Genomic DNA, 15,903 nt, shown 5'->3' with positions numbered 1-15,903 from the left:
AACAGAATAAATGATCTGATCAGCTATTACATTTAAGCCACCTGCCTAATATTGTGTAGGTTCTCCTAATGGCGCCAAAATAGCTGTAACCTATGAACGGCAAAAGACTTCTGAAGGTGTCCTGTGGTATCTGGTATCAATATGTGAGTAGCAGATACTTCAAAACCATCAATGTCATAGAATCAAGTCTATGACACAGGTGGAGACGCGAGCCCCCATCAGTCCAGGTTCGAGCTGCGGAATGCGGGACGGGTTTTCCGTCGCCATTTCGTAGTATGCACGCACCCTAATGTGGAATTATTCAGAAGAACTTGACGTTTATCCTGCTGAACAAGGACATGCCATTGCAGAACCCCTTTGCCACGAAAGGGTAAACATGGTGTGCAAAAACCATTAAATGTAAAATTCCCATGAAAGCTACATTATACTGCCTCCGCTGGCTTACCTTTTTACAACACTGCAGGGTGGTGGCAGCGAGACAGGGGTTAGCATGGGCACTGTGACCAGTCTGTCAATTTGGCCTTTTAAAGGGAACCTGTCACCCCAGCACTCGGAGCAGAGCCCACCCGACCCGGTAGAGCCCCGATACTTACCCCCTCCTAAAGGTCCTGCTCCTGAAGCCGGCCCGCCGCGGAGAAATCCCCGTCGGTCTGCACGCTTAATATGTTAATAACAAGAGATGAGTCCAACGTCCATAGGAAATCACTGCTCCAACTACTTCAACTGCTGCCTAATATATGCCACACCTTAAAGGGGTACTCTGGCCATGGAAAACTTTTTTATATTGCTCCCCTTCCATAGAAAATAATAAAGATGTTATTCTTACCTCACCATGCTTGTTCGGTGTCCTCCTGCGGCATCTTCGGATCCCCCACTAAATGGGCTCATACTAGCAGTGACAACCTGCTCAGCCAATCACTGACCACAGCAGTGGTCCTATCTCAGTCAGTGATTGGCTAAGCGAGCTGTCACTGCAGAGGTGAGTAGTCTTCACCCCTTAACGACCGAGGGCATATATTTACGCCCTGCGGTCGGTAAGGGAGTCCAGAGCGGGGCCGCGCGGCGGACTCGCTCTGAACCGCCACGGTCCCGGGTGCCGCATGTAGCCCGGGACTGCGGCTATTAGCGGGCATGGTCCGATTGCCGTGCCCGCTAATCAAGTAATCAGATGCAGCTGTCAACGTTGACAGCTGCATCCGATTACTTGCTGCAGCCGAACCCTGGTGTCTAGTGGCGGAGATCGCCCCCCCCCCCCCCCCCCCCCCCGGGACATTGTCCCGGAGGAGCGTTCTCCATGACTGTTACCTGCCGGGGTCTCCGCCAAAATGGCGCTGATCCCGGCTTGGCTCTCGGATGCTTTTGGCAGCAGCAGCCGAAAAGCAAACGAGTGCCGATCTCATTGATCTATGCTGTATAACTTTACAGCATAGATCTCAATGAGAGATCAGAGTGCTTATACTAGAAGTCCCCCAGGGGGGCTTCTAGTATAAGTGTAAAAGTAAAAAAAAAAGTGATGTTGTCAATAAAAAGCCCCCTCCCCTAATAAAAGTCTGAATCACCCCCCTTTTCCGATGTAATAAATAAAAGTAAACAAATAAATAAATAAACATGTTTGCTATCACCGCGTGCGTAATCGCCAGAACTATTAATTAATCACATTCCTGATCTCGCACGGTAAACGGCGTAAGCACAAAGAAATACCAAAGTGCAAAATTGCGCATTCTTGGTCGCATCAAATCCAGAAAATTGTAATAAAAAGCAATCAAAAAGTCGCATATGTGCAATCAAGGTACCGATAGAAAGTAAACATCATGGCGCAAAAATTGACACCTCAATCAGCCCCTTAGACCAAAGGATAAAAGCGCTATAGGCATGGGAATGGAGCGATTTTAAGGAACATATATTTATTAACAATGGTTTGAATTTTTTACAGGCCATCACATAATATAAAAGTTATACATGTTACATTTTGTTTTAATCGTAAGGACTTGAGGAACATACAGTATATACATCAGCGCGAATGGCGTAAAAACAAATCCCCCCCCCCAAATAAACAAAATGCGTTTTTGTTTTTTAATTTCACCATACGTTTATTTTTTTTCTGGTTTTCCAGTGTACTTTATGAAAAAATTCAGCCTGTCATTGCAAAGTACAATTAGTGGCGCAAAAAATAAGGGCTCATTTGGGTTTCTAGGTGGAAAAATGCAAGTGCTATGGCCTTTTAAGCATAAGCAGGGAAAAACGAAAACGCAAAAATTTAAATTGGCCCAGTCCTTAAGGGGTTAAAAGTAGTGGCAGGGGCTTTCAGCAGGGGACCAAAAGATGCAACAGGAGTGAGGTAAGAATAGTAGCTTTATAATGTTCTATGGAACGGCAGCAATATATAAAGAAAATTCCATGGCAGGAGTACCCCCTCCATCACATACAATATCGGTTCTAACGAGTTCACATACAATGTGACTGTCAGGCGCAGGCTAGAAAAATACCTATTATATCTAATGTTTGCAATTTCAGTGCTCTAAAAGTGATCAGTGACCTTCATAGGGATGTAATCCAACTGTGGTATGAGGTTTCACAGAGCTGCTAGAGACAGGAGACTACCTGGAGGGAGGGGATTTCCTCATAATCTGGTGAGGAAGGAGAAATGAAAGTAAAAGAGATGTGCCTTTCAGGCCTATTGTATGTGACATTGTTGCAAAGACTGGTGTACATGTTCACTATTATATATAAAAAATGTATTTAATTTTTTAATCAGATTACAACAGCAGTGACCTGAAAACAGCCTGTCGAAAACATGAGTTGTATGTCAGTTTTCAAGACTTGGGATGGCAGGTAAGAAACTATTGACTATATTGTTTTTATAGTCATTACATGAAAATATAATGATATGATTAAATAGGTAGTTCACTAAAAATGTTTTCTTTCAACAAATCAACTGGTGCCAGACATTTGTAATTTACTTCTATTAAAAAATCTTAAGTCTTCCAGTACTTCTCAGCTACTGTGTGTCATGCAGGAAGTGGATTCTTTCCAGTCTGACACAGTGCTCTCTGCTGCCACCTCTGTCCATGTGAGGAACTGTACAGAGCAATAATAAATCCACACACAAAACTTTTCCTGCTCTCCGGACTGGAAAGTGTACCACTTTCTGCAGGACATACAGCAGCTGATAAGTACTTGAGATTTTTTTAATAGAAGTAAATTACAAATCTCTCTGGCACCAGTTAGTTGAAAGAAAATATTTTTTTGTGAACCACCCCTTTAAACTTCTTGGTTAAAGCTTATGTCACAGAAATCTCACTTTTGTACATTTTTGTATATGTGTTAGAATGCTATTACACATATCCTATCATATAAGTAACTTCGTAATCATATTCATTTTTATCTTTGTATCTTACTAAAAATGCTTCAATCTATATTCTTTAGGGGGAACTGCCCTTCTAGAACACATAATGTAGCAACCGCTTCTACAAACTGACAGCTGATTGGTTTGCCCTAGCACTACTTACTTAGTTCTGTGTAATAAAGACTGTAATTGGTCAAAAGTATCATTCCTAGAACTCCAGCCATGAGACTTAGGGGCCTATTCCACAGGAGCAATAATAGGCCGAATTGGCCCGATTCGGCCGATTCTCGCTCGGTGGAATAAAGCAAACAATCAGGCGATGATCGTGTCATCGGCTGATGGTTTATTTAGGGCCAGACCTAAAATCATCGGTCCCCCACCGCGCATCGCTACGGTGGAATAGCGGTGCGCGGCAGGTGACCGACGATTTGAGAAGCAGCAGCATACAGTACCTGGCAGGACTTCTCCTCCGCTCCGTCTTCCTCCCCGGGTCCAGCGGCACAGCATCAGCAGCTCCGGAGCGGCCTGACTGAGCTGTCAGACCTGAGCTGCGGGACCCGGGGAGGAAGACGGAGCGGAGGAGAAGTCCTGCCAAGTAATGTATGGGGCAAGGGCTGCAAGGACATCGGTAACGATGTCCCTGCAGCCCTCTCTTTACGATCATCGGGCCGTGGAATAGGCCCAGTAAACGCGTGCAGATCATTGATCTAGCAGATCAGCGCTCATTTACATCATTGATCGGGCCCTGCTCGACCCGTGGAATAGGACCCTTATTTAGAGGTAGACACATTACATTTGACTTAAAAAGCTGACATGTCACTCTTTGCTGCCTCCTCTCCATGTCAGGAACTGTCCACAGCAGTAACAAATCCCCATAGAAAACCTATCCGCTTCAGACGGGAGCACAAAAATGGTGCACTAAAATGTCCTGGTGTGAATCTAGCCTAAATGTTCTGTCTGGTTTTGGTAACTATATGTTAGCTAACTGTTGAGTGAAATAATAATAATAATAATAATAATAATAATAATAATAATAATAATAATAATAATAATAATAATGCTTTTATTTGTATAGCGCACACAGTTTCCGCAGCACTTCACATAGTTTTGCCAATTATTGCTCCCTGTCCCCAATAGGGCTTACAATCTAAATCCACCTATCTGTATGTTTTGGGTCTTGCTGGAAGCTCCACAAGACCATCTGATATTGCTGTACTTTACTTTGGCAGTTTTGCAGGGAAAACAATTCATCCCAGTGCACATATTACCCCATCATTCCCTGGATGCTTGGTGCAGTTATTAACTGTAGCTTTTTTTTCTTTTCTTTTTTTTTTTTTCTTTTTTTTTTTGGGGGGGGGGGGGGGGGGTTTACCACTCTTAATACCTTATATATTCCCCAACCTACTGCTATACATGTAAATAAGCTTTCTTCCAGAAGAAGGAAACCTATCTTTCTAGTGCCAAAAGATGAATTACCTATCCATAAGTTGGTTTATTAGGGGTTTGGTGCCCTTCATCAGTGCAAAGTGATGCACTGTGTTGACTGGAAGAGACTGGTTTTATGTAGTTGTAAGGCTGAAAAAACAATGCAGTTTTTTTGAAAACTGTCACTGCAGTTTTTGTGCCAAAACTAGAAGAGGATTCAACAGAAAAGATAAGTACAGGTCCTCCCTATATATTTTCCATCCCATTTGAATCCACTTCTGGTTTTGGCACAAAAACGGCAGTTTTTCTAAAAACTGTCACGTGTGTTTCCAGCCTTAGGTTATGTTCACACAACATAAGTTGTGTATTAATCACGGCCGTTGTTGCCGATGTGCAACAACGGCCATGATTAATACACAACCTATGTGCAGTGCAGTTAGAGGGAATCCCGGCCGGAGTGTATACACATAGGGGGACATGTATGAAAAGGCGTTAATGCCTTTTTTAGGCGCAGATGGGGCATATTGGCGTAAAAATATTCGTAAATGGTGCTGCAAAAAAACGGACATGTCAGTTTTCTGTGGCTGCCATTCATTGAAAAGCGGCCGCATAAAACCTGTCACTGCACACAATGGAGCGTGCGGCCGAAAATGGCCGAAGACGGGTCACAAAACAGCCGGTGTTATACTAAATGTGAACATGGCCTTAGGGGTATTGTCCCTTCTTACTGAGATGGCCAGCAAGTAGGAGTCTTTCAGGCCAGACATAGTTACCTGGGAAAAAGAGTAAACAAACTAGCTTTCCTCCAGGAGGAAGAAAGGTGTCTCTAGTGCCCCTCTATTCATGGTTGCGAGGTTTGTAACAGGGTAAGACATTGGGGCAGTCCGTCTCTACATAAATCTCCGTAGCGCCGGAGATGCGGGGACATTTCTAAGTCCGTAGTCAATGTCCCCCATTGACTACATTCAATAGGTGGCAGTAGATGGACAGCTTTCATTATTCTACTGAGAGCTTTGCCTATATTACTTCCTATACCAACTGGTGATCTCCACAGTGAGAAACCATATTGCCAAACCCTTACTGATTTGTATAATATTGATGATATTGATGAGACAAGTTGGTCATAGTCATAAATATTTGTTACTGGCTATGTTTACACTACGTGATTTTTCAACCATCATTGCTAACGGGCGTCAAAAAGACATCCGATATGTGATAATGACGGCCGTCTATAATGATCAGAATCATTAAAGACAGCCACCATCATCAAATATACAACATATTTTTGATGGCTGTCAGCAATGACGGTCGAAAAATGACATAGTTTGAACATAGTCATTGTGTGTAAGAAGCATTCAGCAACATTAGATTTATTTCTATTCAGTGCATATTTTTAGGAGCATATGTTAAGAGCCATTTGGGCTCACTGTATCTCTGTGTTTTAAAGGACTGGATAATAGCACCCAAAGGATATGCGGCAAACTACTGTGGAGGAGAATGCTCATTTCCACTGAATGCTCACATGAATGCCACAAACCATGCTATTGTGCAAACCCTGGTGAGTAATGTAAGGTATATCTGTAGATTTAACAGTTTGTTTTTGCTGTTTCCTAGCACTTAGTTATCCAGACTTACAAAAATATGGCAGCTTTTGTCCTCATTTGTTGTGGTTTTGCAGAAAAGTTCTGTTGAAGTTAATGGAGCTGAATTGTAATACCACACTCAACCTGAGGACAGGGGTGGTCCTTTTTTGCAAGAAAGTGGCTGTGCCTTTTCTAACCTTGGACAACACCTTTAATTGAGATAGCTTTATGAAAACTGCAAAAATGTATGCCCCTACAGGCTGGGCTTTACTACAAATGGACATAAATGTATGCCCCCAGTTTAGCCGATCACTTTGTGAACTGACACAGTGATCGCGTAAAGATGGTTGCTATTGTGACTAGCAGGCCATCTCACATGTCACCTCAGGGGGAGATTTCCGCCCCCCATGACGGTGATCGCTGTCATTGGCTGGTCAGTTGTGACCAGCCAATGACAGCTGACTAGGGGAATTCCAGGCTCCAATAACCTGGAAATAAATGGCAATTTGCGTTGTCTGAGAGAGCACCAACTGCCACTGTGCAATAAATGACAGTGGCCATGGTGCCACCCACCTGATCGCCATGATTGCTTGGTTGGTACCGGCCGACCAATCACTGCAAAAGTGGATGAAATAAAATATTGATCCGGGCTCTGCACACCTCAGTCAGTTAGTTTCAGTGTGCAGAGCAGGTGTGTTTGTTGGTGCTGCAGCAATCTGATCAGCAACTTTTTTTGCTGTGTTTTTTCCCCTGTGAATTTATTTCACTTTTATTCCCTATCAGTAAAAAAAAAAAAAACCTACACTACACAACTTGAAATAAAGTTTTTTACACTGCACATTTACATACCCCATATACAAATCCCCATATAAAATGGCCCAAAGGTTGTATCACTGCATACTCACAGAATCACTGTCAACCCCTTCAGTCCTGGCTGCCATCTTGGGATGATTACGTCACTCTTCAGGAGGCCGGTCTGACTGCTCCAACCCTCCTCATGCCGCTCCCCCTCCAGCGCGTCATCAGCTGCTCAGCCGCGATTGGCTGAGCATAACAGAAGCCCTAGACGTCTTCTGTTATGCTCTGTTAATTGTGGCTGAGCAGCTGCTGACACACTGGAGGAGGGCCGGCATGAGGGAGGGCTGGAGCAGTCAGACCGGCCTCCTGAAGAGTGACGTAATCATCCCAAGATGGCGGCCGGGACTGAAGGGGTCGACAGTGATTCTGTGAGTATGCAGTATTAGGCTGGGTTCACACTACGTATATTTCAGTCAGTATTGTGGTCCTCATATTGCAACCAAAACCAGAAGTGGATTAAAAACACAGAAAGGATCTGTTCACACAATGTTGAAATTGAGTGGATGGCCGCCATTTAATGGCAAATATTTGCTGTTATTTTAAAACAACGGCTGTTATATTGAAATAATGGCCGTTATTTACTGTTATATGGCGGCCATCCACTCAATTTCAACATTGTGTGAACAGATCCTTTCTGTGTTTTTAATCCACTCCTGGTTTTGGTTGCAATATGAGGACCACAATACTGACTGAAATATACGTAGTGTGAACCCAGCCGTACACTTCCGAGTCAAGCGTCGGGAGTGGAAAAATGGGGAAGGGGGCCATAAATGACACACATTACAATGTTGTAAAACTTTGTAATGTGTGTTATTTAGTGAAAAAAAGTTTTACACTGCACTACCCCTTTAAGGCCATTTTAGGCCCTGTTCTGAAGGCGTTAGAGGACAAGATATTTGTGTTTATATTAAAAACATTTCTGAAAGTTAGTAAGTGATCGGAATTCATGGGAACTATATATTTTTCCTGTAAATTAATTAAGAAATTTTAGCTTGGGTGTTAAAAATCAGATTGACATCTAGGTTACATTGAATCCCACACATGTGAAATAATGAATGTAACACATGCCTTCTACTGCTTGATATTGGTCTTCTTTTCTTTCATTGACCAGGTCCATCTTATGAATCCAGAGTATGTCCCAAAGCCGTGCTGTGCCCCAACCAAGCTTAATGCCATCTCAGTACTTTATTTTGATGACAACTCTAATGTCATATTAAAGAAATACAGGAACATGGTGGTAAGAGCCTGTGGCTGTCACTAAGAACAGGATGCCATCAATTCAAGGAGTCGACAAGTGAGAGATCATCCAATAATATCGCTTTCACTTGATTGCATATTGCCAATAGTGACTTAAACATTCAGCAAGAGCCTGGCCAGTCCTTATTTATAAAGAAGCCAGTTATGTGTATTACTTGTACTCACAGGATGGTCATTTCACTTCAAACATGGACAAATGGAATCTTCCAAAATGAAATTTTGCAAATTCATTATCATTAGCTTGGATCAAGCTGTGTTTCAATTTAAATAAATAATATATATATATATTAACCTCTGTGCCGCCTTGGTGGTCCAGAGTCTGAAATACACACATATTAAAGAAGTGACTAATAGTATTTGTCAGTGACGTATGTGTAAATAACTATTTCTCAAACATTTGCTAATGTTTCTTATCGTTTTTTTTTTTCATCTATGCCTTGGACTTAGTTTACTATTTCCTCAGTATTACCGCTGTACTATCACGTATTTTGTGAAGATGACTAATATGCACTTCAAGATATTGAGAATTACATTTCCCATGGATTATATTCTTAACTCAAGCATAAACATCCTTTCCATGGATTTCATTATCAGTATATATCAATTGCAAAGCATGTCATAAATCACTGGTTGAATTGGCTCGCTGCCTAAACTGCACTCAAAACGTCCATCAAGCTGGTTCATGAAAATCTCTGGTATGTTGTGGGCATCGAAGCAATAAAGGGCTTATCTGGGTTCTCCAAGCTTTGTTAAACAACTTTGAACCACATTACCACTTTATGAGTCTTTAGTCTATAGGGTGGTATTGGTTTTGCTAGGTGTAAATGTGTAATACATTCAGAAAAGGAAAATATGCACGTAAAACATAGGTCTTCGATACAATAGTATCCAGGTCAGATCATACTGATCATCATCATAGTGGTGTAAATTAGAAACTCTCTCTCCATATAGCAGTGATTCATAAATGATCCTGGGCATATGCAGCAGATGTCCATAGTAATAACCTGTCTCTAAAAATTATGGGTGGATCACGGTTTTTGGCAGTTTTTTGAAACCATGGCAAACCAACAAAATCTCTCTGATGCGCGGATATAGCACAGCTCTCTCTCTGTCCAGTTCAGTGAGAGCAGAATGAAAATAGCTCTCTGCTAGCTCTCTAGAGAAAAGCACTGAGGAAGGTACAGTTTTCCCATTGGTCTACATGTGTTTGTATGTGTATCTGTTATGCCACTTAAAATCATTTGTAAGCAAATTGTGAAATACCTGCCATTTTTTCTGGCCAATAAATAAAACACAAAAACTATGCATGTAGGAGCCCTAAGCCCTTAGTTGTTCTGTATTTGCATTTGTGTTAGTTTAAAGGGGTAGTGCGGCGGTAAAGAATTATTCACAGAATAACACACATTACAAAGTTATACAACTTTGTAATGTATGTTATGTCTGTGAATGGCCCCCTTCCCCGTGTCCCACGACCCCCACCCGTGTACCCGGTAGTGTGGTGCGCTATACTCACCTGTCACGTGCCGACACCCGTCTCCGACCTTCATTCAGTGGCATCTTCTTTGGCCGGCCGGCGAACAGCTCCGTCTGTTCCGAATGCCGGCCACCCTCTGCAGCGTCATCCGACGCTCAGCCGCGATTGGCTGAGCATAACTGTGCTCAGCCAATCGCGGCTGAGCACAGTTGTGACGCGGCAGAGGGGGGACGGGCGGCAGCGACTCGGCCGTCCGAAGATGACGTTTGGTACAAAATGGCGGACGGCCCTCGACACGGATCAGGTAATGTATAATGCACCAACACCGGGTACACGGGTGGGGGTGGTGGGACACGGGGAAGGGGGCTATTCACAGACATAACATACATTACAAAGTTGTAAAACTTTGTAATGTGTGTTATTCTGTGAATAATTTTTTAGCGCCGCACTACCCCTTTAAGCAATAATCTAAATTGAATGGAAAAAAAATAATGGAAATAAAAATATATTCACACACACAGTATTTTTGCTCAGTATTTTTCAACCAAAACAAAAAAAGGCTATGTTCACACACTGCTTAAACTTTGTGGATGGCCGTCATTTGATGGCAAAAAGTTGCTGTTAATTTAAAACAATGGTCGTTGTTTTAAAATAAGGGTTGTTATTTGCCATTAAAGGGGTAGTGTGGCGCTAAACATTTATTCACAAAATAACACACATTACAAAGTTATACAACTTTGTAATGTATGTTATGTATGTGAATGGCCCCCTTCCGCGTGTCCCCCCCCCCCACCCGTGTACCCGGAAGTGTTGGTGCATTATACTTACCGCATTCGTGTTAACCCCCGTCCGCCATCTTGTGACAATGACGTCGTCTTCGGGAGGCCGGCCGAACTGCTCCATCCATCCCTCATGCTGCCCCCCCTCTGCCGCGTCACCAGCTGCTCAGCCGCAATTGGCTGAGCACAGTTATGCTTATAGGGGGGCCAGCATGAAGGACGGATGGAGCGGTTCTGGGTCTAGCGTGGGTGGGGGGAACACGGGGAAGGGGGCCATTCACATACATAACACACATTACAAAGTTGCATAACTTTGTAATGTGCGTTATTTTGTGAATAAATGTTTAGCGCCGCACTACCACTTTAAATGGCGGCCATCCACAAAATTTCAGCAGTGTGTGGAAATAGCCTTTCTTTGTTTTGGTTAAAAAATACTGAGCAAAATACCTTGTGTGAACATAGCCTTAGCTGGGTTTATATAAAACAGATGCAAAATACTAATCTAATATGCAGATGTAAAACATGGTCTTGATTCTAGATTACCTGGAAGACTAGAGATGAGAAAAACTAACTGGGGTACACATCATTGCCAAAACCAATTTTACTATAAATGTTTTCTCATCTTTTGCTGATGTTATGAACACTGCACCAAACATTGCAGGGCAGCGTATGTATATGTCAGATGCAAAAAGGGAAGAAATGTGCTGATCCTCTATAGTCTCATAATAAGCATATACTGCTAGCAGGGGCTTTGCTAGGCATAAATGATGTCCAGGGCCCAAACACAGAAGGAAAAAAAGCTAGCCCCGAACATTTATGTGCTCATGGCCAAAAACGCCCATATTCATTATGGTACCCGCTCAGTCATTCAGGGGCCCCTACGTGAGTGTGTGGGCCTTTTAACTGTCAGTGCTTCTAACAAGCACTCACAGTTGGCACCATGATTCATACAGCGAGAAGTTATTGACTTCCCGCTGTACCAATCTCTTGTGGCCCAAGGCAGCATTCTACCTCTAGCCACAATAGCTTGCTCCCTCCCACAGTGCTCCGGCGGCACACATCTGATGTCACTTGTGTGCTCGCTTGCAAAACAGGGAGATGTTGGAGGACAGAGCAAGCCGGGTGAGAATGTGTTTTTTTTGTTTATTTACACATGGGGACACCTAATTGGGGGGGGGGGGGGACTGCCTACAGTGGGGTCCTACTACATTGAGGGATACTACATACTGAGGGGAGGCGCTATGTGCCAGGGAGATGCCTGCTGGGGAGCGGGGTTGATAACTACTAAGGGGGGGATTGCCTACATGGGAAATACTACATACTGGGCAGTTATCTATAGGGGATGTCTAGCTACCAGAGAGACTACCTATGGGGTGGGGAAGGGGGTATAAGCTGCATGGGTAATACTACTGGAGGAGCCTACCTGCACAGGAAGGCCAAACTACTTAATGGATACAATTGGGGGGCAGAGATGTTGGCCTTTCTACTATGTAAGGACATAGAGGGGGAATACTGTTTAAGGGCCCAAATTGGGCCTAAATACTACTTTGGGGATTTTGTATAGAGGTGAGGATGGTGCTGGATCCAAGTTTCTAAAGTGTTTCTCAGATTCTGTGGAGATGAGTTGTGACCTGAAGTAGTCATCATGACAGTCTGGGCCAAATTTATCCCTCATAGCGAATATAAAAATACACCAGACTTGCTGTATTTTGTTAATTTACTTCTGAAAAAAATTTAAAGAAAGCAATCAAAAAGTCACATGTACCTAAAGATACCAAATAGAAAGTACTACTTGTCCCTCAAAAAATAAGCCGTCATATGGGTATGTCGACTACAAAATGAAAGGGTTATGGCACTTTGAAGGCCATAGAAGAGTTACACAAATTAGACTTGTTATTAAATGTCCCCCAATGTGTTAGTCATCACTAGCAGCAGTTCACTGCTCAGACTGCTTTTGTGATTGATTCCTTTTTTTTTCCTGTGGTCTTTCTTCCGTTTTCTGCTCACATAACATCTTACAAAAGCTATTACATTAATAACCCCCTTCTCGCTATTAATAGTACTGTACTTTGTATTAAGCACATTGCCTGCTTCTTCAGTTCAATGTACATGCTCTCCTGTGGCTGGCCAGAGAAAGGTAAAACAGGTGTGATTACTGCTCGCAGACAGCCCAGCACTGGTCGTACCCTCTGAAAGAAATAGCTGCGCACCATGGGAGGGACTCTCAGGAGTTAAATGACAGCAGTAACAAGCTAGAAGGTTTTAAGGTAACAAAGACAAATTATGAAGGTAAAGGTACTCTTTTAAGGCAGCGGTGGGGAACCTTTTCCCTTTTAAAGAGGACATACCACCAGGTACATCCTCTTTAATCTGACACAGGGATAGAACGGCGCTGTCACGGGCAAGCCGGTGCTGCGGTCCGTTTTTCGATCCGCGGCCCGGTTCCCGTGTACATCGCTGTTCTATCCACGGGTCCCAGGCCGCTGCTCAAGCAATGGAGGCAGGCCGGCCCGCCCCCAGTGGGAGGGAATTCCCTGCCCTGTATGACGCGGCTCTGTTAGAATCAATGGAGAACGGCGCTGTACACGGGAACCGGGCTGCGGATCAAAAAACGGACCGCGACACCGGCTTGCCCTTGACTGCGCCGTTCTAACCCTGTGTCATATTTAAGAGTATTTAACTGGTGGTACATCCTCTTTAAGGGCAATATCTGGCTATTCCTGTGTTTTGAGACTCACAAAAGTAAATATAAGTATACTGCAAGTTTAAAGGACTTGAGGATCTTTGCTAGGGATGAGCGAACTTTTGAGAAGTTCGGATTCGTACGAACCGAACCTAAAACGAACCTTGCAATAACGGCTGAATAATTGCAGCTACAATAGTGGGAGTGTGATAGGGTATAGTTTCGTTTATTCCACAGGAAAAAGGTAGGTGGACCCAGAACTTGCAAAAGGAAAAAAAAAATATATACTGCTAAAACTTAAAACTTTACTCCATCTCGACTAAAAGCTGTGATTCACTCCTAGGAGTGCAGTGGCTGAACAATGCGTTTCGCGCATGCGTGCTGAGACATGACTAAGCGCGCATGTGCGAAACGCGTTGTTTAGCCAATGTATATATATTTATTTATTTATTTATTTACAGTATATTTAGTTGAAAAAGCATGTATTCGTTTTAATTATGCTATTGAACAACAAAAAAAACACCTTAACCCTTTGGGTGCCATACTGAACAATCTGGCCCCAAGGGGGTTAAGTAAGGGTCCCCACTTAACCCCTTGGGGGCCAGATTGATGTCAGACTGTCTTGTGTCTTGTGTCTTGTGACTGTCTTGTGTCTTCTCTCTTCGCCGACCCCTGGCACAATGAGCTCAATGTGCCGGGGACTGGTTCCTTATATGTCCGCTCAGCCAATCAGCTGGGTGGACATATAAAACTACGGCCCCATTCACATGGTCTAGCATGCCAACATACATCACATGTAACCACACAGCCCCTAGTGTACCTGAATGACCACAGGCTGAAGAAGTACAACTCCCATCATGACCTGCCAACAGGGGCATGATAAGTTGTAGTTCTGCAACCTGGATGGCCACAGGCTGCAGAAGTACAACTCCCATCATGACCTGCCGGCAGGGACATGATGAGAGTTGTAGTTCTGCAACCTGGATGGCCACAGGCTGCAGAAGCACAACTCCCATCATGACCTACCAGCAGGGGCATGATGAGAGTTGTAAATCTGCAACCTAGATAGCCACAGACTGCAGAAGCACAACTCCCATCATGACCTGCTAGCAGGGGCATTATGAGAGTTGTAGTTCTACAATCTGGATGGCCACAGACTGCAGAAGTACAACTCCCATCATGACCTGCCAGCAGGGACATGATGAAAGTTGTAGTTCTGCAACCTGGATGGTACAGGCTGCAGAATCGGGCGGGGGGGGGGGGGGCAACTTCAAGGCAGGGTGATCGGGCTGTAAATGTTTGCTATTGTGATAAAAAAAAATTGCATAATTAGAAGAAACATTTGCTTTTTTTAATTAAAGTATTAATAAATTATTACATTGAACTGTATTATCGGCAATATTAATTGCCGGCTTTAATACAGCACCCTGTCAATGTTAATATTTAATTAATAAAACAAATTTTCGTTCTAAAAAAGGTATTTTCGTTGTTCAATAGCATAATTAAAAAGAATCAATGCTTTTGCAATTAAATATACTGTAAATAAATATATAAATATATATATATATTTATTTATATATTTATTTATTTACAGTATATTTAATTGCAAAAGCATTGATTCTTTTTAATTATGCTATTGAACAATGAAAATACCTTTTTTAGATTAACTATTAATATTAACTATTAAAGGGGGCGGCATTATTGCCGGCAATTGCTAATTGCCGGTAATGCCATTCCCTGTAATACATACATCTTGATACTCACAGAAAACCAGTTATTATTTTAAGCAGATTCATTACAAACTTTCTCAAAGTTCGGTTCGGTGACAAACCAAACTTTTTTGCAAAGTTCGTAACGAATCTAGTTCATTGCGGTTCGGTTCACTCATCCCTAATCTTTGCCATCAAATCTACTCCCATTTTATATAATGCTAGGTGCAGTTCCCCTTTAAACCTTTATTCGAATGGATTATCTAAGCTTTAAACCAGGGGAAAAACCCTCTTCCCTGTCGAGGGCTATTCGGGCATTAATAAAATCATTTGGAGGCCTCTGCACTCAATGTTATACTGTGCGTGGCAGTGGGGTAGCGTGGGTTCACAGCACCCGGGGCAAGGTAAAGTATTGTTCCCCTAGTGCCTCTGCTATTGTAGTTAATGCTCTGTGATGCCCCTTGTACCTGTTGTAAATCCTTATTGATACCTAGTAGCCAGAGTTAATGCCCCCCAGTGATGCCCCTGGTAGCTCTAGTTAATCTCCTCCCCCCCCCCCCCCCCGTGACACCCCTGGTAGCTCCAGTTAATACCCCCCCCAGTGACGACCCTGGTAGCTCCAGTTAATGCCTCCACCCCACCCCAGTGACGCCTGTGGTAGCTCTAGTTAATTTCCCCCCCCCCCAGATAGCTCTAGTTAATCCCCTCCCTCTCCCCCAGTGACGCCCCTGGTAGCTCTAGTAAATTTCCTCCCCCCCCCCACCCCACCGTGATTCCCATGGTAGCTCT

The 15,903-nt window shown here is 43.3% G+C and overlaps 1 protein-coding gene across 1 annotated transcript in view; it reads left to right on the top strand.

The window, feature by feature from the left end:
* Positions 1–9,756, top strand: part of BMP6 (bone morphogenetic protein 6) — a 178,063-nt gene extending 168,307 nt beyond the window's left edge. Inside the window, exons 5-7 of the mRNA XM_069958045.1 lie at positions 2,756–2,832; positions 6,219–6,329; positions 8,324–9,756. Of these exons, the coding sequence (XP_069814146.1) occupies positions 2,756–2,832; positions 6,219–6,329; positions 8,324–8,473 (338 nt within the window). The 3' untranslated portion in view covers positions 8,474–9,756. The remainder of the gene's footprint in view (positions 1–2,755; positions 2,833–6,218; positions 6,330–8,323) is intronic.
* The last annotated feature ends 6,147 nt before the right edge of the window (positions 9,757–15,903 follow it).

The sequence above is a fragment of the Dendropsophus ebraccatus genome, chromosome 2 (assembly GCF_027789765.1).
Source record: "Dendropsophus ebraccatus isolate aDenEbr1 chromosome 2, aDenEbr1.pat, whole genome shotgun sequence".
In the NCBI taxonomy this organism is placed as follows: domain Eukaryota; kingdom Metazoa; phylum Chordata; class Amphibia; order Anura; family Hylidae; genus Dendropsophus; species Dendropsophus ebraccatus.
The sequence above is the reverse complement of the archived record's forward strand: the minus strand, read 5'-3'. Positions and strand labels throughout refer to the sequence as shown.